Here is a 22,710-nt window from a genome sequence, read left to right on the forward strand (position 1 = left end):
TATGGTATTCCGGTACCTCTCGTATGAGGCTGGAAACTTCCCTTTCACGATCTCCGTGAGAGCATAATCCTGCTTCTGGGCTGCTACTAGATCCTCGATCCTAGTCTGCGCGACCTGAACTGCACTCACTGGCGCACTCCCGGGGGGCTTCCAAAAGTACCCATGACTGGATCCTGCCTTTGCCAGCGCGTCGGCTTTTACATTTCCAGGGGGGGAAGAACGATGGTGACTGCGGACTTTTATAATGCCAAAAGTCCTGTTCTTGGCCTTTTCCAGAATAAGGCGGAGTAATGGGGCTGAGGGGAGGGGTTTTCCATCCGTGGAAACAAATCCTCTTGTTTCCCAGAGGGGCAGAAATTCGGTGAGGCTGTTGCAGACGTACAGACTATCTGAATATATGTCTGCTGGGCTGGAGAAGGAATCTGGGTGGTCTACAATATAGGCGATGGCCGCAAGCTCTGCTGCCTGCGCACCCAAGTGCCCGGGCAATTTTAATGTGATTTCTTCGAGGGCGCGTCCCTGCGCGTCCTCCACATAAATCCCACAACCTGTTATGCGTTGCCCATCCAGGATTGTGGAAGATCCATCCACATAAATCCTGATGGGGTCACATGTGTCCAGGTGAGGGGGGGTTCTGAGATGGAGTGGCTAGTTTTCTGGGGGGTGTTCTGGCTATAAAGGGGCCTGTACTATGGTGGGGCGAGATGATTTCACACTCATGGGGGGTTCCGGGGTACTGTAGATTGTCCGCTAAGTATGTGTGAGTCTTTGTCCGTTTTACTGTGATGTCCCGTCCTTGTAAGAGAAGGGTCCACCTAGCAGCGCGTATTTGGCTGACGGTACCGTCTTTAAGTCGTCCGTCCAGTAAAAGTTGTGTGGGGGTGTGCTCGGTCAAAATGGTGATGGCGTTCAGTCCGGTAATGTAGGAAAAGTACTGGACTGCCCAGAAAACTGCGAGCAGGTGCCTCTCACAGGCGAAAATCCCTGCTCCACAGCGTCTAAAATTCGGGAGGCATAAGCTACGGGTCTTAGCTGGTCGTGCCGTTCCTGCAGGAGCTCAGCTGAAAGGGTGCGGCCTGTGGTCGCTACCTCTATGGCGAAAGGGGAAAGCGGGTCGGGAACTTGTAGTGCGGGGGCGGCTATGAGTGCCTGTTTTAGTGATTCCACAGCCACCGTATGCTGCGGAAGCCATTCGCAGGGGGTTCCTTTCTTTAGAAGTTCCGAGAGGGGCTCTGCCTTGCTGGCGAAACCGTCAATGTGGTTTCGGCAGTAGCCAACCAGCCCTAAAAACGACCGGAGGGCTGACACGTGTTGGGGAAGGGGCAATTTAGCGATCGAGTCAATTCTTTTGTGCTCGATCTCGCGTTTGCCGTGTGTGATGATAGTACCCAAATATATCACCTTTTCTTCCAATATTTGGGCATTTTTGGGGTTTACTTTACAGCCAGTGGAGTGTAGTAACTCCAGGAGTTCGGACAGAAGCTCAATGTGCTCTTCCTTTGTGTCTGTCTGCAGTAGTAGATCGTCTACATACTGTACCAGACATTCGGGGGCAAGAAAGTTTTGCTAGTCCATTTGCCAGCTGTCGGTGGGAAATGGAGGGGGAGTTGTGGAAGCCTTGTGGCAGGCATGTCCACGTGTACTGCTGCGCTCGGAAAGTGAAGGCAAATTTGTACTGGCACGCCTTCGCCAATGGAATGGACCAGAACCCATTACTGACACCCAAAACCATGAAATATTGGGCATGGAGTCCCTGTTTGAGCATGGTCTCGGACTTGTTGCAACGGTGGGGGCTGCTGCGGGGGTGACTTTATTGAGTTCCCGATAATCAATGGTTAAACGCCATGATCCGTCGGGTTTCCTTACTGGCCAAATCGGGGCATTGTTAGTCGAGGCTACCGGTCTTAGGACGCCCTGTTCTAACAAGCTTTCTATGACCTTTAGGATTTCTCCCTCTGCTTCTAGGGGAAATCCGGACTGTTTCTGGGGTCTTGGATCCGGTCCGGTTATCTGTACGGAGCCGGTCATCCGTCCACAGTCGTGTATATGGGTTGCAAATGCTGCCCTGTTTTTCTGCAGGACTGCCCTAACCTGTCTGTCCGTGCTAAGTGTGCTGGGGTTAAACCAAAACTCGCCTACGGCGCTGATTTTGTTCATGTAGTCCCCTATATTGAATGCTGCGGGGGCTCTAGCGGATTTCGCCATCTTCCAGACACACTGGTTGACTGGATCGAAGGAGATGTGGTGTGAGTTCATAAAATCGATCCCTAAAATGTGCTCTGCTGTTGGGGGCAGGTCGACTAACACTACGGGGTGCTTTGTATTAATATTTCCGATCTGGATGGGTACAGGGGTCGTGATATGCCCCTGTTGTAAGTGGCCTGTGAAGCCGCTGAGGGTGATAGTGGATGTGGTGGGCCACGTGTCCTTACCAAGGGTGGAGGAATTTAAGGTTGTGCGGGACCTTCCTGTGTCCCAGAGAAGCTCGATCGGCTGTCCCCTAACCCTTGCTGCGACTACGGGTCGTCCTGACCTATCCCAAAGGGTATCGCAGACCCAGCTGGGGGAGCCTATACACCGTCAGTCCGTTCCGGTCAAGTCTGTCTGATCGGACAGGGCGCTAACGCTATGTATGGGCTCTGCCCTTTTCTTATTGGGAGCGCCGGTCTGATGGGCTCTCTGTGGGTTTTTAGGGCCATTGCATTCTCTTGCAAAATGTCCCAACTGTCCACAATTGTAGCACTCTTGCGGTTTGGCTGGGGGGCTGTTCTTTCCCTCGTTTACCCAGGCGGGGTTGTGGAGAGTGGTTCTTACTGCCTGCACGTCTGCGGCGGCTTGGTTCTCCTCAGGGGTTCTAGTTGCTGATTTACCGTGAGCCGCTTGTTCCCAAACGCGGGACAATCTTTTGACCACCCACTTCTCATTATGAGGCTCCACCAAGGGGTCATAATTGCTACAGGCATTCTGTCCTGCTTCCGTGGCATGGGAGATAAGGGTGCGGTCCACTTGGCAATATTGTCTGGGGACAAATGGGCACGATCTACGTTGCTGAAAACGGCTTCAAAATGAATCAAAAAGCGTCCTGCGAACGCTGTGGGGTGTTCAGACTTTTTCTGTCTGCATTTATTCAGACCGTCTAAGGGGTCGCCCCGGTTGTACCCGATCGCATCCAGGATCGCGGCATGCATTTCTGCAAGGGTGCCTCCTCCTACATTCTGTGGTTCGGGAAGGGCTGCTGCGACCGATGGGTCTAAGCTGAGGACCGTGAGCTTTACCTGCTCTTTCTCATCCAGGCCGTACATGGTCGCCTGGTGTTTGACGGTGGCAAAGAAATGGTGTGGGTCCGAAGCGGGGAGGAACGGTGTGATTTTGGCACACGCGTCCCGTAATTGGGTCACTGTGAGGGGGGTGGAATATAAGACCTCCGCCTCGTCTGCTGTGGCGGTGCGGAGGGTTGTTACAGGGTTCATGGGAGCCTGTATTATCTGTTGTGTGGGGGGTGGGGGTGCTTTCCTCCTTTGGGGTTTTCCCTGCGCACATGCTCCCTGAACATATCTCTGCGCTGTCTCTTGCAATTCTTCCCAATCAGGGCCGTCTTCCTGTTCTAAACTTTCCCCAAAGGTTTCTTGAAATCCCTTTTGGACAGAAAGCAGTGCTTTCACGTCTGCAACCTGCTTTCGGCACTTTGCATGGTCCAAAGTACTCTGCCTTTGTTCCGTGGTTGTGGCGTGGAGTGCTCTCAAGGCTGTCTTGAGATCACTGCATTGTTTCTGGAGCGTCTCTACCTGGTTTTCTGTTTCTTTCTTTACCAGGACTGCACGCTGCAGGTCCTGATAAGCCTTTTCATATTGTGACTGGAAACTACTCAAGTGCGCCAGACAAGATTGGTGACCCCGTTTGGCGTCAGCCACCTCTTCCTCCTTTGCTGCTAATTTCCCTTTTAACTCCAGGTTCTCTTTCTCAATTTCGCATACATCGATTTTACTCGTCCGATGTATGCCTTCTACTTCTTTGCGGAGCGTCCTGACGACCTCCTCTGTGCCTCGCAATTGTGCCAGACAGGACACAATTGCCATCGGCTTGCGCGCTTTTGCTAAACTCTTTCTGTGGATCTCACTCAGGTTCTCCCACCAAGTATGCCCTATACTTCCAGGACCTGAGTCGTCGTTATTGCAGAAATCCTTCCACATGGGCCATCCTTTGCCCTGCAGAAATTTGCGGATTTCCACTTCCCAAACGGGACACTGTCCCGCTCCTACGCTGCTGACTGGTGCGACAGCAAAATCTTCGGGGTTCATGAGGCGCTGCATCGCTTGCATTGCCTGCATGGCTCTCTCTTATCTGCTCGTTACGTTCAAATTTGGAACAGGGGGCTAAGATGGTGTGGTAGATGCGGGTACGGCTTGAGCTAATTTCCGAAATACCAACTGCCGATAGTTTTGACGCAACAAAAAAATCTATAAGTTTTGCCTTATAACCCTGTTAGTTACGCATGCATACACACACTTCCGAATTGTGAATTATTAACCAGAACCGCTTGAACACTTGTGGTTTTTTTCTGTTTCCGATTGGATTCTAATTCAAATGTTGGGTTTCTCCCGGAGTGGTTTTCCACATCTATGTCGGGTCCCACCAGAGTCGCCAATTATGTTGCTCCTTTCAACCTTAGTCTATTTGCTCTGTTTACGTCACCTTTGCTCATGAGTCGCCAGGTATCTTTATGATACCGCCACGTGGTTCAAGTTTAGGTTATGATTAATAACACAGCACACCGCTTAGTAAGGATTAAAACAACGGTCATTTATTATATACAACAAGCAATATTAATACACTAATACTACTATCTATATAATAAACCTATCACTACTGGCCAATACTTAACTTAGGAAGAGCCCACCAGGTCAGGGAAACAAATGGCTTGTCCAATCAGATCTGGCCCGCGGGATTCAAAAGGCTGCTACAGGTCGGTGGCTAGGTGTCTCTACCGGATAGCGATCGCTGGATTCAAACTTAGTTGCCGGTTGCTGTTCTTGCGAAGGTCTCGAGCAGGCGAAGAGGAGAGAGAGAGAGCGATCTGAATTTGGACCCTCACTTTTATAGGGCCCAGGGGCATCCCGCCTCCCGGGGCGGCCCTTGACCCTGAGTCCCAAGTGATTGGATCTGTCCCCAATCTCTGGGGTCGATGTGTCCAATGGTGAGGCGATTCCTCGATCGGGGGGTGGTCGCTCACCTGTCTTTGTTTCGGCCACTGCAGGCGCTGACAGGTCTGGCCCGGTATTCAATTGCTAATATGTTGCAATTGTTCCCGGGGATAGCCGATTTAACTGCGGATGTCTGAATAGATGGGCTGCACACAGTCCTGAATGCAACTGCAAATACCTGGGTTGATGGGCTGTTGATAGCCCTGAGTATCGATCTGGGCTAACTTCCCAGAGCCGAATATGCAATACTGTCTGCAGCTGCCTGCTTGTGTCTTCTTAGCTGCTTTTCCCAGCAGTCTTTCGGGTTAGCCATTTTAAACGGGGTTTTGGCCAGATTAATCGGAACACAGCCATTTTACGTGGCTACAGTGGGGAATAGTCTAAGGTGCGGAATTGAAAAAAAGTATCCAGAAACAAAATATTACTGGCTTTTCCATCTCAAGAGAACAGGAGGAGGGGAAGTGTCAAGCAGGTTACTCCCAGTGATATGTTTCAGATCGGGCTTCAGCACATTCACTCAGAAGGTTTCTCATCTTTGCACTGCACTGTACATGAGAAGCTGTAACATGTGAAGAGTGTTGAAAGAGTTTTCTCAGTTGGTATCATGAAGAGGTTCAGAGGCTTGTATGGTTGAATTGTGGTGTTTATTGGTTACACATAACTATGTCTATACGTGTACAAAGTATAGGTCAGACTATGATTTCATTCTATGCTTATTTTCACTCGGTCTCTGCATACTCTTGCGCTGACCCAGATCCTTTGATATGTGAACCTTTATATCAGACTGTACTGTTCTCCAGTCGTATATTAGCCATTGCTATGCCAAACACCCTTATACTACAAAGAGGAGGAAAGAAAATGAACAGGTCCTCTGTACCTAACCAGAAAATGCTTGTTTGAGACGTTCAGCTGAGGATATGACAGGATGTGGCTGTGATGCTTCAGTCTATTGACAAAGCTCGGCCCAGATTTTGCTGCACCATCAATATTGCAAAGAATGCCGTTAATTTTGATTATTGCGCTTCCCAATTTTCCAGCGACAAATTCACACTTCAATTTGCTGAAATAAATAATTAAAATATTCTGCAGCAAGCAGAAGGCCAGGGTTGGGAGCACCTCAATTAATATCTGTTACACAGGTGCGGGGGCCTGCCTCAGCACGGAACAACAAGCTATTCAACAGGGATTATATTTCGGAGAAATGGCTCTGATCTGATAAAATGGCAATGGGTCATGGCATGCACGGACAAAATGTTCAGGTTAGGTTTAGTGTGATTAATGAGTTTATACTGGAATAGTATAGATGTATAAATTGAAGAAGAACCCTGAGCGTTGTGCAATTCTTAGGCATATTTCATTACTAGTTGCACTCCATGCTTCGAGTATGAGCTCAATAAATATTGATAAGAAAATAATACCAGTGAGGGGAATGCAACATGTCTGGTTGTCTGAGCCCATATTGTATTGTTTAAAAGAAGTTTATGATTTCAATGTAATCCCAGAACAAAGGCTACCATTAACCAACCTGCAGAGTGATTAAACACTGTGTTGACTCAGAGCATTCTAATGCCAACTCTCTAATGGTCTAAGTGGCTGCAATGATCACACGAGCATTAATTCAGACTTTAATGAGGGTAAAGTTAATTAGCTATCACACTTTTTCAGTGAGAATATTAGCACCATACATGGGAGTAATATGTGGATATAATACATATTGCATCTTCCAATATGGAAACTAAAGTGTATTTCTGTAGAGACTGGAACACATTGTTTTATAAAAATGCACTTACCCATTTCTTCAGGATACTTCACCTCATCTGAAAGAGATTTAGAAAAGAACATGTTAGTAACGGTGAAAAATATAAACCCCGGGCGCGATTTAAATGCCTTGTCGCGCATGACTTGCGACGCTCGGACCGCCTCGCGAGATCCAATGAGATGTCTGTGCCTGATTATCCCGAGGCCTGGGAACAAATACCCGCACCTGGGAGACCTCACCATGGCGGCGTCTAGCACTGGTCCCACAAACATGGACCAGGCGTAACAGCAGCAGGAGGGGTCTCCCAAGTCATCCGGGGGCCCCGGGTGGTCAGGCTCTGGGTGGGGTGGTACCCTGGCACTCCCACTGGCACCTGGGAACTGCCATCCCAGCACCTTGGCACTGCCACCAGGCAGCCTGGCAGTGCCACTTTGGTACTGCCAGGGTGCCTGGGTGGCATTGCCAGGCTGGCAGTGGAACTGCCAGGATGCCAATGTCAAGGTTCCCAGGTGCCAGGTTGTCCATGCTAGGGATTGGGCCCGGGGGTGCCGTGTCCTTAAGAGGTGGGGTGAAGGTGACCCGGGGACCCCCTAAAAGGTAAATTAGGCAGTGGGGGGTTCCAGAGGCCACGGTGGGTTTCCAAGAGCGGTCAAAAGATCGGGGCAGCATTTAAAATGATTTTCTCTCATTTCGAGGCACTCTAATTGTAAACTGTGAAGGCCGGCACGGTAGCGCAGTGGTAGGAACTGTTGCCTCACAGTGCCAGGGTCCCAGGTCAATTCCCAGCTTGGGTCACTGTCTTTGCGGAGTTTGCACGTTCTCCCCGTGTCTGTGTGGGTTTCCTCCGGGTGCTCCGATTTCCTCCCACAAGTCCTGAAAGACGTGCTATTAGATGAATTGGACATTCTGAATTCTCCCTCTGTATACCCGAACAGATGGGTCAGTGGCAGGCGCTGAGAAAGACCCCACAATACACACCAAAATCAGGACTTTTTTTGTTGTGCATTACATCGCGCTTCCTGTGTTTCAATCCTTTTAGATCTAACAGAAATCCCGTCTAACCTGGAGGCTAAAGTAACGAGTCCAATAAAGGAAAAGCAACAACAGTTAAAATAAAGCAGACCTGCCCATCATTGACCCTTTCCCCATGAATCAGATTGAAGGCAGTCAGTCATTATCTAATTAAAAAAACAGGACTCCAGCAACCTGTCATGCCTCTAAAATTTCCCATTTGATGACTTTAAAAAAGAAAGTGTCCCGTGCTGGAAGTCTGAAATAAAGCCATAAAGTTATAGGAATAAACTTGAGTCCAGTTCTGATGCAGGTTATGACATATTAAATAAAAACAGAAGAGGCTAGGGAAACTCAACGGGCCTGGTAGCATCTGTGGAGAGAGGAGCGTTTCAGGTCGATGTGCTCTTCTCAGAGCTGATGAGTTCTGACCAGTTCCGATGAAAGAGGGTCAACCTGAATAGCTAACTTTGTGTCTGCCACCACAAACGCTGTGTGTATCTGCTGAGTATTTCCAGTTTTTATTTCAGGTTTCCGACATCTACAGTATTTTACATTTGAAATGTTTACCCTTTCCAAATCTTAACAGGGGAGATAATGGCATAGTGGTAAAGTCACTGGACTAGTAATCTACAAGCCCAGCATAACGCTCTGAGAACACAGGTTCAAATTCCACAATGGCCACTGGTGATCTAATCTAGATTCTACAATGAATACACGTCTGACTTTGAAATCTCTGATTAACCCACCTCGGACAGAATGTACTTTTTTTGTTCATGCAAGGGATGTGGGCATCGCTGGCTAGGTCAGCATTTATTGCCCTTCCCTAATTGCTCTTGAGAAGGTGACGGTGAGCTGCCATCTTGAACTCGCTGCAGTGCATATGGTGTAGGTTCACCCAAGGGGTGCCAGGAATTTGACCCAAGCGACGGTGAAGGAACAATGATACATTTCCAAGCCAGGTTGGCGAAGTGCTTGGAGGGGAACAATCCCTGCCCAAAACATTCACTAACAACATGCTTTCTATAAATTCCACTAAATGCATATCCGATCTCCATCTTTATTTGATTGGAACAACCATTTGGCTTTGACGTGTTACTAGATTTTCTATAGGATGACGTGCTGTGGCAGATCTACCCCAGTGGGCCATGGAAATTCAGTCACTGGCTGAAATTTTCTGGCAGTTTCCACAGATCCTGCCAACGGCGAAACCCTGTCACAGGTTCCCTGGTGGTGGAGGGTGCGAACAACAGAAAATTAATTGATAGCAGAGACTGGAAGATCTCGCTGCCGGCCAATTGTGGGCTGCCACCACCACAGCAAAATACGCCATTGTGTGTGTTTGTGTGTGTGTGGGGGGAGAGGGGGGGGGGGGGGGGGGAAATCCGGCCCATGGAATATGTTTAAGGTAGAAATTGATAGATTTCTGATTAACAATAATGTAAAGGGTTATGGGGATTGTGTGGGTAAAAGGCATTGAAGTGTCTGATCAGTCATGATCGTCTTGAATGGTGGAACAGGCCGAACAGGCTGAATGATCTACTCCTGTTCCTATGAACCTCTGTCATAAATCCCGCAATGGTGAATTCTATATGCTAAGGTTTGCTTCATTTTTCTTTTGGATAGAAGGATAGCCCATTTCCATCTTCCACTGGAGAAATCATTTGAGCTTGAAAGTAAGCAGTATGCGTTCTAATGCATTGCTTAATAATCACATAACCATTGGCACATTGCACAGCAACTGGTGCACTACACCAAGGTCCTTACAGTTATAACAATAATAATAATCTTTATTAGTATTACAAGAAGGCTTACATTAACACTGCAATGAAGTTACTGCGAAAATCCCCTAGTCACCACACTCCGGCGCCTGTTCGGGTATACAGAGGGAGAATTCAGAATGTCCAATTCATCTAATAGCACGTCTTTCAGGACTTGTGGGAGGAAACCGGAGCACCCGGAGGAAACCCACACAGACACGGGGAGAACGTGCAAACTCCGCAAAGACAGTGACCCAAGCTGGGAATTGACCTGGGACCCTGGCACTGTGAGGCAACAGTTCCTACCACTGCGCTACCGTGCCGGCCTTCACAGTTTACAATTAGAGTGCCTCTAAATGAGAGAAAATCATTGTGAAGAACAGTATTAGTAACATATTACACATACTTCTGACATGAGCCAAGATTCAAAACATACCCTCTTATCCATTTCTGTCCCATTTGAATTTGGTACTTACTGGGGTGAGGGTGTCAACATGGGAGAATATAATACTTTCAATTTCAAGCATTCAATGTCCACATCTAATTATGCAACACCTGACCTAGAAACATACGGTGCTGCCAACCTTAACTCAATCTCAGTAGAACATCAAAGTCTTTTTATCACTGAGCACAGCGACATTGTGATACTTTTAAAATTAATTCTTGATAAATGAGCACTGAGTGCCAGGCCATCATTTGTTGCCCATGCATAATTGTCCTTGTCGTATAGTGCAGTGATGTTGAGGGAGAAAATCCAGCATTTTGACTCAGTAGCCAACGAAGGAACTGCGATATAGTTCCAAGCCAGTATGCGTGTGTGATTCAGATTAAATCTTGCTGTTAGTCGTGTTTCTATGCATCTGCTGTCCTTCATATTCAATCTGATAGAGGTTGTGAGTCTGGAAGGTGCTTTTAGAAGGAGCTTTGTTGAGTTGTTACAGCGCATCTTGTAAATGGCACATACTGCTGCACTGTGCACCAGTGGTCGAAAGAATGAATGTTTAAGGGAGTGGATGGGGTGCTGGTCATAAGAGCAAAGAAAAGTACAGCACAGGACGAGGTCCTTCGGCCCTCCAAGCCTGTGCCGATCATGATGCCCTAACTCGGTCCGTAGCCTTCTATTTCCTCCCTCTTCATGTATCCATCCAGATGCCTTTTAAATGTTGCTAATGTGCCTGCTTCCACCACATCCTCTGGCAGCACATTCCAGGCACCCACCTCTCTCTACATGAAAAATACACCCTGCACATCTCCCTTAAACTTTCCCTTGAACCTGTGCCCCCTTATAATTGACACTTTCACCCTTGGAATAAGCCTGACTATCCATCTTGTCTATGCCTCTCATAATTTTGTAGACATCTAACAGGTCTTCCCTCAGCCTCCGTCTTTCCAGTGAAAATAATTCTAGTTTATTCAACCTCTCCTCATAGCCAACACCCTCAAGACCAGGCAACATCCTGGTGAACTTTTTTTGCACTGTCTCCAAAGCTTCCACGTCCTTCTGATAATGTAGTGACCTGAACTACACTCAATACTCCAAGTGTGGCCTAGCAAGGTTTTATATCGCTGCAACATGATTTCTTAACTCCTGTACTCAATGCCTCGGCTGTTGAAGGCCAGCATGCTATCTGCCTTCTTAATCACCTTGTGTTGCCATTTTTAGGGAACTATGGGCCTGCACATCCAGATCCTTCTGCATGTTAATGTTCCTAAGGGTTCTGCCATTTGCAGTATATTTCATACCTAGGTTATTCATGTTATTCATGCAGGCTATTTTGTGGTGGATGGTGTCAAGATTCTTGCGTGTTGTTGGAGCTACACTCATCCAGGCAGTGGAGAGTATTCCATTATACTCTTGACTTGTGCTTTGTAGATGGTGGATAGGCCTGGGGGAGTCAAGAGGCAAGTTACTCGCCTCAGAATTCCCAGCCTCTGGCCAGCTGTTGCAGCCACTGTATTTATAAGTCAGTCCAGTTAATTTTCTGTTTAATGGTAACCCCCGTTGTTGCTGGTGGGGGATTCAGTGATGGTAATGCCATTGAATGACAAAGGAAGATGATTAGATTCTATCTGATTGCAGATGGTCGTTTCCTGGCACTTGTGTGACATTAATGTACTTAGATATTATGCAGGTCTTGATGCATGCAGGCACAGAGTGCTTCAGTATATGAGGAATTGTGAAGGTGCTGAACACTGCAATCAGAAGTGTACACCCATACATCTGACCTTTGGTTGAAAGGAAGGACACTGATAAATCAGCTGAAATACTTGAGCCTCGGATACAACCCTGAATAACTCCTGTAACCATGCCCTGGTGGGTGGCCTCCAATAACCACAACCATCTTCCTTTGTTCTAGGTATGAGTCCAACCAGTGGAGAATTTTCCCCCTGAATCCCATTTTCTTAGAGCTCCTGATGCCACATGGTCAAATGTGACCTCGATAACAATGGCAGTCACCTCTGGAATTCATCTCCTTGGCTATAATGATGTGTGGTGCCAAGTGGCGCTAGCAGAACCCAAATTGAACATCAGTGAGCTGATTGTTCCTGAGTAAGTGCCTTGATAGCATGTTGACAACGCTTTCCATTGCTTTGATATGATTGAGAGCAGACTGATAGGGCGTTAAATGACATGATTGGATTTCTCCTGCTATTTGTGGACAAGATATACATGAGCAATTTTCCACATTGTAGAGGAGATGCCATAGTTGGAGTTGCACTGGAACAGCTTGGCTAAAGGTATGGCTAGCTCTGAAGCAAAAGTCTTCAGTGCTGCAATGTGATGTTGTCAGGGCCCACATGCTTTGCAGTATCCAGTGCCTTCAACTGTTTCTTGATATCAGATGGAGTGAATTGAATTGACTGAAGACTCGTACATATGATGGTGGGGGCCTCAGGTGAAGGACAAGAGGGATTATTCACTCAACACTTCTGGCTAATGATGGTTGTGAGTGCTTCAGCCTTGTCTTTTACTATCAAAGTGACACTGGTAATTTAGTGCTTATCTAGAGGCAGCCTATGCTCATCAACCACATCAACGGTGAATAGTTTATTGATCTGACTGATGAATAGCTGGGTAGAATTGGCTGACGGCCCTCAAATTATCTTCATGAGCCACCTTCTTGAACCGCCGCAGGCCATCTGGTGTAGGTACATCCGCAGTACTGTTAGTGAGTGAGTTTCAGAATTCATAATAATTTCATAAGTTGAGCTTCCAGTCAAGATATGAACTGGATGAAATCATCTGAACCATCACACTGCTCACCCCTGGCTTCAGAAAAAACATGTGCCATTTTTGGCCAATGAATATGCCTGTGATGAGTTAAGATTTTCTCTCTCACCTCCCCATCTTGCACAGTAAATGTAGCATCTCATTGTTATGAATAATGGGCTCATTTTGATTATATGTACTTTGTTATACAATGTCAAGTCTCAATTACATTTTTGAATAATATTGATAACATCGAAAGGATTAACATCTTACCTATGAGAACATCTGCTTCCAGACTCCATTGTTCTGCTTTGTCATTGTACACATGGCAACGGTACTTTCCCTGGTTGTCCCGATTTACTTTACTTATCTAGTTTAAATTAAAGGCTTATTTGGATAAGTTACTGATATCATGTATCAGAATAAATTCTTCACATTCACATTGTTAAACAGGATACTTATTGAAAAGACATGCAGACCATGTAATTGTGTGAGATGTGTCTTTTATTAACGATTCTCAAACATTTTTGGTTGGAGAACCCCTTTTCAAATAAATTCGTAATCGCGGACACCGTCCCTCTGAATTATAATATATAATATATAATATATGATATTTCCAATATGAAAATGTTGCATACAAAGTTGTTTTTAAAAAATTTAAAGAAAACAGGTATTTACTTACAGTTATCTGTGAAATAGGTGTTCCTTCTCATTACCAAGCTTCTCTACCAATGGAGCCCAGAGAGAACAAGAGCCCAAAGGAAGAAGGAGCCCAGGGGGAGCTTGAACACAAGAATATACAGGGGCTCTGGGTTTTGGAGGGAGCAGTGTTATGTGAGAGTACCTTTAAGAAGTGGGTGTTTAAGAAATGTACCTTTAAGAAATGGGTGTTCATCAGTGATGTCAGAGTGTGGGTGGAGCTGGGCTGTATATCAGCTTTTTACTTTCGGGGTGTGTTTTAGTTTTGTTTTCAGTGTTGGAGCTGAATCCAGACAAAGCAGGTGTGCTGTTGATCTCTCTGCCATGAAAAGACTATCTCTTAATCATTTGGTGAATTCAGAATTATAAATGTTCTCAGTAGTGAATGTAAACCTAATGTGCTTCTGTTAAAATATGTTTCTTTTGTCTTCTGGAAGTTGTTTGGGAAGTTATTAAGGATTACGTAGTGTTGGATTCTTTGAGGGTTGTATTTGAATTGATAGTTGCTAAGATGTTCACTGTATGTTTTAAAAAGGTTAATTTGAGTTCATAGAATAAACATTGTTTTGCTTTAAAAAATACTTTTCCATTTCTGCTGTACCACACCTTTGGAGGGGGCCATGTGCTCCCCATACCACAATCTATTAAAAGTTGTGGGTCAGGTGACCTCCATGATACACTTTGAGGTTCTCTAAACCCTGGTCCATAACAGCAGGCACAGGTAAAGATTCATAGCGGGGGTAGAGGAGGAGCACCGAAAGAGTAATAATGGGAGTAAAGCACAGGCGCTGTGTCGTGGACGCTCTGGAAAGTCTCTGCACACCCCAGGGGTCAGCGTGCCCCAGTTTGAGTGCTCCTGGTTTACGATTTACAAATATGCAGTCACGTCATGTAAATTTCCCGCAAGCAGCGTGAATATGAGACATTCGTTCTAGAACTTTTTTTTCCCCCATACAAAGTAAAGAAATAATATTGTAGTCAACCCTCAGAAAGAAGCATCTTGAATTTAGAGAACAGATCTCAGCATTGATTCATAGGTTTTGTGCCTTGCACAACCTCAGGACAAACAAGTGTATTGACTAAATTGTTATGGGAGAGGCGTTTTCAGAACTCCAAAATGTATCTTGGAGTTCAACCAACCTCCCCCTTTAATGTATTTGTTGCTTTTCCTAGCACACGGCTTGTTCCCTAGGTGTGGGATTGCAATTATGGACACATGGGTTTTTAAACACAAAACAATGTTTATTCCATGAACTCAACTTAACATCTTAAATAAACATTGGATCTCTTAACACCCCTCACTTCAAAGATAACTCCGAAAATATTACAGCAATAAATAATCCCTCAAAATGTTCCTTCAAACTTCCAAGAGACTTAACACCTTTAAACAGAATCACATCAGGTTAAAGGCTTTACTATTAAGAGTTTAAATCACCCAAATGATCCAGAGATAGCAGACAGCACAGCTCACTGCAAAACACAGACACTCCCCAAGCTCTTTTCCTCCAAACTGCAGCTCTCTGGAAACACACAGACACACACAAGCCGCTTTTTCAAACTGAAACTTCAAAATGGCTGATCAAAAGCCCAGCTCCACCCACTCTCTGGCATCACTGTTTTCTTAAAGGTACATTGCTTAAACATCCATGTCTTAAAGGTACTCTCACATGACACTATCGTAATCTCGAAAATGCTTCAGCCAATTTTCATACAGCTAGATCCCACAAATGAAAATGAGATGAATGAAATGATAATATGTTTTAGCGATATTGTTTGAGAGTTAAATATTGGTCAGGACATTGTAGAAAACACCCCTGCTCTTCTTAGAATACCACCCAAGGGCAGGAGGAGCCTCAGCTGAATGCCAGATCCAAAATACAGCACCTCCGACTGTGCAGAACTCCTTCGGTGCTGCATTGAGGTGTCTGCCTGAATCATGTACATATTGCTCTGCAATAACACTTGAACTCATGTTCTTCTGTATCAGAAGAGTGAGTGCTACCTATTGAGCTAAGATTGACACTGGTCACAAAATATAATGGGTTGGATTTTGACTTTTGGGAGAAAGTCACAATCTTGAGACTCTGGCCTTCTTTAATCTTGACAGGTGAACTGCAGGACCACAAAGAGGCATGCTGGATTGAGGCCTCAAGATCAGATTGAAACGGTTGCAAGCAAGGTCAGGCAAAGTCAGAATTAGGTATTGGGCAAGTCAGGAATTTTAACATAAAAAATCAATAGCTATTGATCCAGAGGGAGATATTCCATGATAACACCCTGGTTTCCTTCAAATAGTGCAATGGAATTCTCCATATCCCCTGCAGAATGAAGATGTCATCAATACACTTCAATATCAGAGTAGATTATGTCATGATTTGAGTTTCAAACGTGCAATCTCCTGATTCAGAGATTGCTATTATTCATCAGTTAGAACAAGTTAGAACAAGAAAAATGAATAGAGTCAGAATGGCACAGAAGGAGGTCATATTTCCCATTGAGTCAATGCTGATTTTCCATGGAGCCATTCTGGCAGTTCCATGCCCCAACTCAATTCCTAGAGTGGAATCACCTCAGCACCCTTGCTCAAAACCTTAAAACCTGCATCTTCTAATCCTTGCACCATCAGCAAACGCAAACAGCTTTTCTTTGTCTACCGTATCTAAACTTGTCACGATCGTGAGCACTTCTATCAAATCTCCCCTAAACCGCCTTTTCTCCAAGGAGAAAATCCACATCCTAACGTTGCAGCTACAATGCCTCATCGCTGAAACTATTCTGCTAAATCTCCTCTGCACCTTCTCAAGGTCCCTCACATCCTACCTAGTGCATGGTGACCAGAACTGGACATGATACTCTAGAACAAAGAACAAAGAAAAGTACAGCACAGGAACAGGCCCTTTGGCCCTCCAAGCCTGTGCCGACCATGCTGCCCGACTAAACTACAATCTTCTACACTTCCTGGGTCCGTATCCCTCTATTCCCATCCTATTCATGTATTTGTCAAGATGCCCCTTAAATGTCACTATCGTCCCTGCTTCCACCACCTCCTCCGGCAGCGAGTTGCAGGCACCCACTACCCTCTGTGTAAAAAAACTTGCTTCGTACATCTCCTCTAAACCTTGCCCCTTGCACCTTAAACCTATGCCCCCTAGTAATTGACCCCTCTACCCTGGGGAAAAGCCTCTGACTATCCACTCTGTCTATGCCCCTCATAATTTTGTAAACCTCTATCAGGTCGCCCCTCAACCTCCGTCGTTCCAGTGAGAACAAACCGAGTTTATTCAACCGCTCCTCATAGCTAATGCCCTCCATACCAGGCAACATCCTGGTAAATCTCTTCTGCACCCGCTCTGAAGCCTCCACATCCTTCTGGTAGTGTGGCGACCAGAATTGAACACTATACTCCAAGTGTGGCCTAACTAAGGTTCTGTACAGCTGCAACATGACTTGCCAATTCTTATACTCAATGCCCCGGCCAATGAAGGCAAGCATGCCATATGCCTTCTTGACTACCTTCTCCACCTGTGTTGCCCCTTTCAGTGTCCTGTGGACCTGTACACCTAGCTCTCTCTGACTTTCAATACTCTTGAGGGTTCTACCATTCACTGTATATTCCCTACCTGCATTAGACCTTCCAAAATGCATTACCTCACATTTGTCCGGAGTAAACTCCATTTGCCATCTCTCCGCCCAACTCTCCAAACGATCTAAATCCTCCTGTATCCTCTGACAGTCCTCATCGCTATCTGCAATTCCACCAACCTTTGTGTTGTCTGCAAACGTATTAATCAGACCTGTTACATTTTCCTCCCAATCATTTATGTATACTACGAACAGGAAAGGTCCCAGCATTGATCTCTGCGGAACACCACTAGTCACAGCCCTCTAATTAGAAAAGCACCCTTCCATTGCTACTCTCTGCCTTCTATGACCTAGCTAGTTCTGTATCCACCTTGCCAGCTCACCCCTGATCCCGTGTGACTTCACCTTTTGTACCAATCTACCACGAGGGACCTTATCAAAGGCCTTACTAAAGTCCATATAGACAACATCCACTGCCCTACCTGCATCAATCATCTTTGTAACCTCTTCGAAAAACTCTGAGCAAGTTAGTGAGATACGACCTCCCCTTCACAAAACCATGCTGCCTCTCACTAATACGTCCATTTGCTTCCAAATGGGAGTAGATCCTGTCTCGAAGAATTCTCTCCAGTAATTTCCCAACCACTGACATAAGGCTCACTGGCCTGTAGTTCCCTGGATTATCAGGAACAACATTGGCTATTCTCCAGTCCTCCGGGACATCACCTGAAGACAGTGAGGATCCAAAGATTTCTGTCAAAGCCTCAGCAATTTCCTCTCCAGCCCCCTTCAGTATTCTGGGGTAGATCCCATCAGGCCCTGGTGACTTATCTACCTTAATATTTTTCAAGACGCCCAACACCTCATCTTTTTGGATCTCAATGTGACCCAGGCTATCTACACACCCTTCTCCAGATTCAACATCCACCAATTCCTTCTCTTTGGTGAATACTGATGCAAAGTATTCATTTAGTACCTCTGGCTCCACACATAGATTCCCCTGCCTATCCTTCAGTGGACCAACCCTTTTCCTGGCTACCGTCTTGCTTTTTAGGTATGTGGTCGACTGGCCAGTGCTTTGAAAAGTTTCACTATTACTCCCTTGTTTGTGTACACAAAACGATGATTTAGGAAGGCCAAGATCTCATGTGCTTGCAAACTACTCTCTTTTTCAAGGGTTTGTGTACATGAACCCCAAGTGTCCCTGTGCCTGTGCACTCATTACAATGGTATCAGTATGTTCAAGTTGCCTCTCCTGATCCATTTTGCCAAAATGCATCATCTCACTTCTCTGTTTTAAATCCATCTGTCATTTTTCTGCCCTGTTAACCCATCCATGTCCTGTTGCAGTTGATTGGTATTGTCCTCATTGTTTGCCACCGTTTAAAATTTGGCATCATCAGCAAATTTTGAAATTTTACTCAGTATTCCAATCTCTAATTAATTTCTAAATACAAATAGACAGTGGCCTAACCACAGAACATTTTTTAATTACGTTTTTTTTCCCTAATTAAGGGGCAATTTAGCCTGCCCAATTCACCTACCCTGAACATCTTTGAGTTGTGGGGGTGAGACCCACGCAGACACGGGGAGAATGTGCAAAATCCACACCGACAGTGACCCGGGGCCGGGATTGAACCCAGGTCCCCGTCGTCGGGAAGCAGCAGTGCTAACCACGGCGCCACCATGCCATCCTGACCACAGAACATTAGGGAACCCCACTGTCTACCATCCTTCTCTCTGAAAATAACCATTTACCACGACTCACTGGTTCTGTCCGAAGCCATTTTTTAAATCCAAGCTGACAATGACCCTTTTACGTGGTACTTTGTCAAATACTTTCTCCAAATTCATAAAGACAACATCCCTTCATCAACCTTCGCTGTTACTTCATCAAAAAATCCAATCAGATTAGTCAAACCTTTAACCCCTTTCTTGATCATTTGCCACTCTCCAATCCTCTGACACATCTTCCCCCGTTGATTCACTGATTTTCTTTTCCCATTACAAATCTAAGCCTTATGATACAATGATCACTCTTGTCCAAGTGTTCCCCCACAGACATTTGGCCAACTTGGCCCATCTCATCACTTAGAATCTGGTCGCGCAATGTCTCCTTCCGAGTGAGACTGCAAACATGCTGGTCAAGGATGTTATACTGAACACACTTCAGAAATTCCTCTCCCATTATTATCCTTTACTCCATTAATATACCCATTTGATATTTGGGAATTTCAGGATCCTAACTTACTAGTCTACAGCACTTGCACATGTCTCATGATTTATTGCAGATTTTTTCCTCTATCCCTGTATCTGGAGGCCTATAGAATAATCAAGTACATGGGACGGGATTATCCGAGCCCCCGCCGGGTTGGAGAATTGCCGGGGGTCGGCGTGAATCCCGCCCCCGACGTCCTCCAAGTTCTCCGGCCCCCCAAAAACAGCCCGGTGTGGGTCGCGCCGCCCGCCTCAGAGAATGGCGGGGTCCGGCGCGACTCAATGGGCCCCGGGGCCGCCCAAATTCTCTGGCCCACGATGGGCCGGAGTCTCGCCCGTCTTTTGCCAGTCCCGCCGGCGTAAATTGGAGTAGGTCCTTACCGGCGGGACCTGGCGGCGCGGGCGGCCTCCAGGGTTCTTGGGGGGGGGGGCGCGAGGTGATCTGGCCCCGGGAGGTGCCCCCACGGTGGCCTGGGCCGCGATTGGGGCCCACAGATCCGCGGGCGGGCCTGTGTCGTGGGGGCACTCTATTCTTCCACACCAGAGGCTGTACCGGTCCACCATTCCCGGTGCGGAAACGAAGCCCTCTGCGCATGCGCGGGGATGATGCCAGCACACGCTGGCGCTCCCGCGCATGCGCCAACCCGCGCTGGCCAGCAAAGGCCCATCGGCACTGGTTGGTGTGGGGCCAAGCCCCTTCCCCGCCAGCCGGTGGGGTGCAAACCTCTCCGGGGCGGGCCTAGCCCCTGAAGGTGTGGAGGATTCTGCACCTTTGGGGCGGCCCGATGCCGGAGTGGTTCACGCCACTCCGTCTCGCCGGAGTTGCCCGCCCCGCCGATTACGGAATAATCCCACCCCTGATCTTTACTACCTACCTACTATTTAATGTTGGCTGCCATTCAGTTCATTTCTCCCTTTGCCAGTGTTATGGTCCTTTTCACTTTCCCTCTCCGTTCATCGTATTACACTCACTTCCCTAATTAGTACTATCAGCCATATCCCATTTTTCCTTCCCATCTTTTCTGAACATTTTGTATCCCTGAACATTAAGTGTCCGGTCCCCTCAATGATAAACCTTGGTTCCATTACTGTCATTACATATTGTTCCCACATGGCTATTTGCACTTGTAGCTCACCAACCTTATTCACTACATTTTGTGTGTTTACAATCATGCACTCTAAACCTAATCCTGTGTTCTTTCTTCGTGTGTTCCTATCTAATCTAGGGGAAGCAGTGCGTAGTGGTATTGTCACTGTACTAGTAATCCAAAGACCCAGGGTAATGCTCTGGAGACATGGGTTCAAATCCCACCAGGGCAGATGGTGGAATTTGAATTCAATTAAAATCTAGAATTAAAAGTCTAATAATGACCAGAAATCATTATCAATTGTTATAAAAACCCATCTGGTTCACTAATGTCCTTTCGGGAAGGAAATCTGCTGTCCTTATCTGGTCTGGTCTACATGTGACTCCAGTCCCACAGCAATGTGGTTGACTCTTAAATGCCCTAATGGGATGGGCAATAAATGCTGACCCAGCCAGCGATGCCCACACTCTATGAACGAACAAAGAAAAAAAATCTAATCTAAACGTGGTAGGTGAAAGAAAGTTGTACATTTAAACAGGGTATATTTTTCACGGGGTACACTTAAACAGCCATATTGCACTGAAAATTACCTTGTAGTGCCTTTCACAACCATAGCTGACTGGTAGTCCATTTCTTATCCATTGATAACGTGGCATTGGTATTCCAATTGCAGTACAGTTCAAAAGAAGTGTGTCTCCTATCTTCAGTTTTTGGGTTTGTGGCTGGTTTATAATCTGAAGACTGGTCTCAGGTGTATAGAATCTTCTTCCTAGAAGGAAAATAATTCTATTTTCAACAGCTGATCATTAAATAAGCTTAGACTTTAAACTATAAAGTCATGAAAGTTATAGAAAGACGTGATAACAGAACTTTTGGAAAGCATTAACGGAATTGGACAAAGCCAGCATGGGTTTATGAAAGGCAACTCATGCTTAACAAATCTACTGGATGTTTTTTGAGGATGTAACCAGTCGAACAGATAAGGGAAGACCGTGGGTCCGAGCTACGCTTGTCTTTTTATGGGGTATGTGAAACATTCCTTGTTCCAGGCCAACCCGGGTCCCCTCCCACAACTCCTTTACCGATACATTGATGACTATTTTAGTGCCGCTTCATGCTCTCGTCCGGACCTGGAAAAATCCATCAACTTTGCTTACAGTTTCCACCCCTCCATCACTTTCACCTGGTCCATCTCAGTCACTTCCTTGATCTTTCTGTCTCCATTTCCGGCAATAGACTATCTACTAATATCCATTGCAAGCCCACTGACTCCCACACCCATCTGGACTACAGGTATTTGCACCCTACACCCTGTAAGCTCTCCATCCCTTTCTCTCAGCTCCTTCGCCTCCATCACATTTGTTCCGATGATGCCACTTTCCAAAATGGTGCCTTGAAAATTTGTTTTTTCTTCCTCAACCGTGATTTCCCACCTACAGTTGTTGACAGGGCCCTCAACAGTGTGCGGTCCATCTCCCGCGTCACTACCCTCACCCCCTCCCCTCCCTCCCAAAACAAGGATAGAGTCCCCCTCGTCCTCACATTTCATCCCATCAGTCTCCGTATGCAAAGCATAATCCTCCGCCATTTTCGCCAACTCCAGCATGATGCCACCACCAAACACATCTTCCTTTCATTCCCTCATTCAGCATTCCGCAGAGACCGTTCCCTCCGAGATAATCTAGTCCACTCTTCCACCATACCCAGTACCTCTACCTCTCCCATCACCCATGGCACCTTCCCATGCAATCGCAGAAGGTGTAACACCTGCCCCTTTACCTCTTCCATGCTTAACATCCCAGGCCCAAAACACTCATTCCAGGTTAAGCAGCGTTTCACTTGCATCTCTTCCAATCTGGTCAATTGCATTCGCTGCTCCCGATGTGGTCTCCTCTATATCGGAGAGACCAAATGCAGACTGGGTGATCGCATTGCTGAGCAACTCTGTGCGCATTCAGGACCCGGACCTTACCGTTGCTTGCCATTTTAACACAAGACCCTGCTCCCATGCCCACATGTCTGTCCTTGGCCTGTTGCTATGTTCCAGTGAAGCTCAACACAAACTGGAGGAACAACATCTCACCTTCCGGTTAGGCACGCTACAGCCTTCCGGTCTCAACATCGAATTCAACAATTTCAGATGATTAGCTCTACCCCACCTAGACCCATTTGTTTTCATCCC

The 22,710-nt window shown here is 46.4% G+C and overlaps 1 protein-coding gene across 2 annotated transcripts in view; it reads right to left on the reverse strand.

The window, feature by feature from the left end:
* malt1 (MALT paracaspase 1) overlaps positions 1 to 22,710 on the reverse strand; it is a 210,270-nt gene that overhangs the window by 107,824 nt on the left and 79,736 nt on the right. For both annotated transcript variants that reach the window (XM_072497344.1, XM_072497345.1), the window contains exons 6-8: positions 21,119 to 21,297; positions 13,216 to 13,312; positions 6,992 to 7,018 (exon numbers count right to left, since the gene is read on the reverse strand). In XM_072497344.1, the coding sequence (XP_072353445.1) occupies positions 6,992 to 7,018; positions 13,216 to 13,312; positions 21,119 to 21,297 (303 nt within the window). The remainder of the gene's footprint in view (positions 1 to 6,991; positions 7,019 to 13,215; positions 13,313 to 21,118; positions 21,298 to 22,710) is intronic.

This window comes from Scyliorhinus torazame, chromosome 3 (assembly GCF_047496885.1).
Source record: "Scyliorhinus torazame isolate Kashiwa2021f chromosome 3, sScyTor2.1, whole genome shotgun sequence".
NCBI classification, from domain to species: Eukaryota; Metazoa; Chordata; class Chondrichthyes; order Carcharhiniformes; family Scyliorhinidae; genus Scyliorhinus; species Scyliorhinus torazame.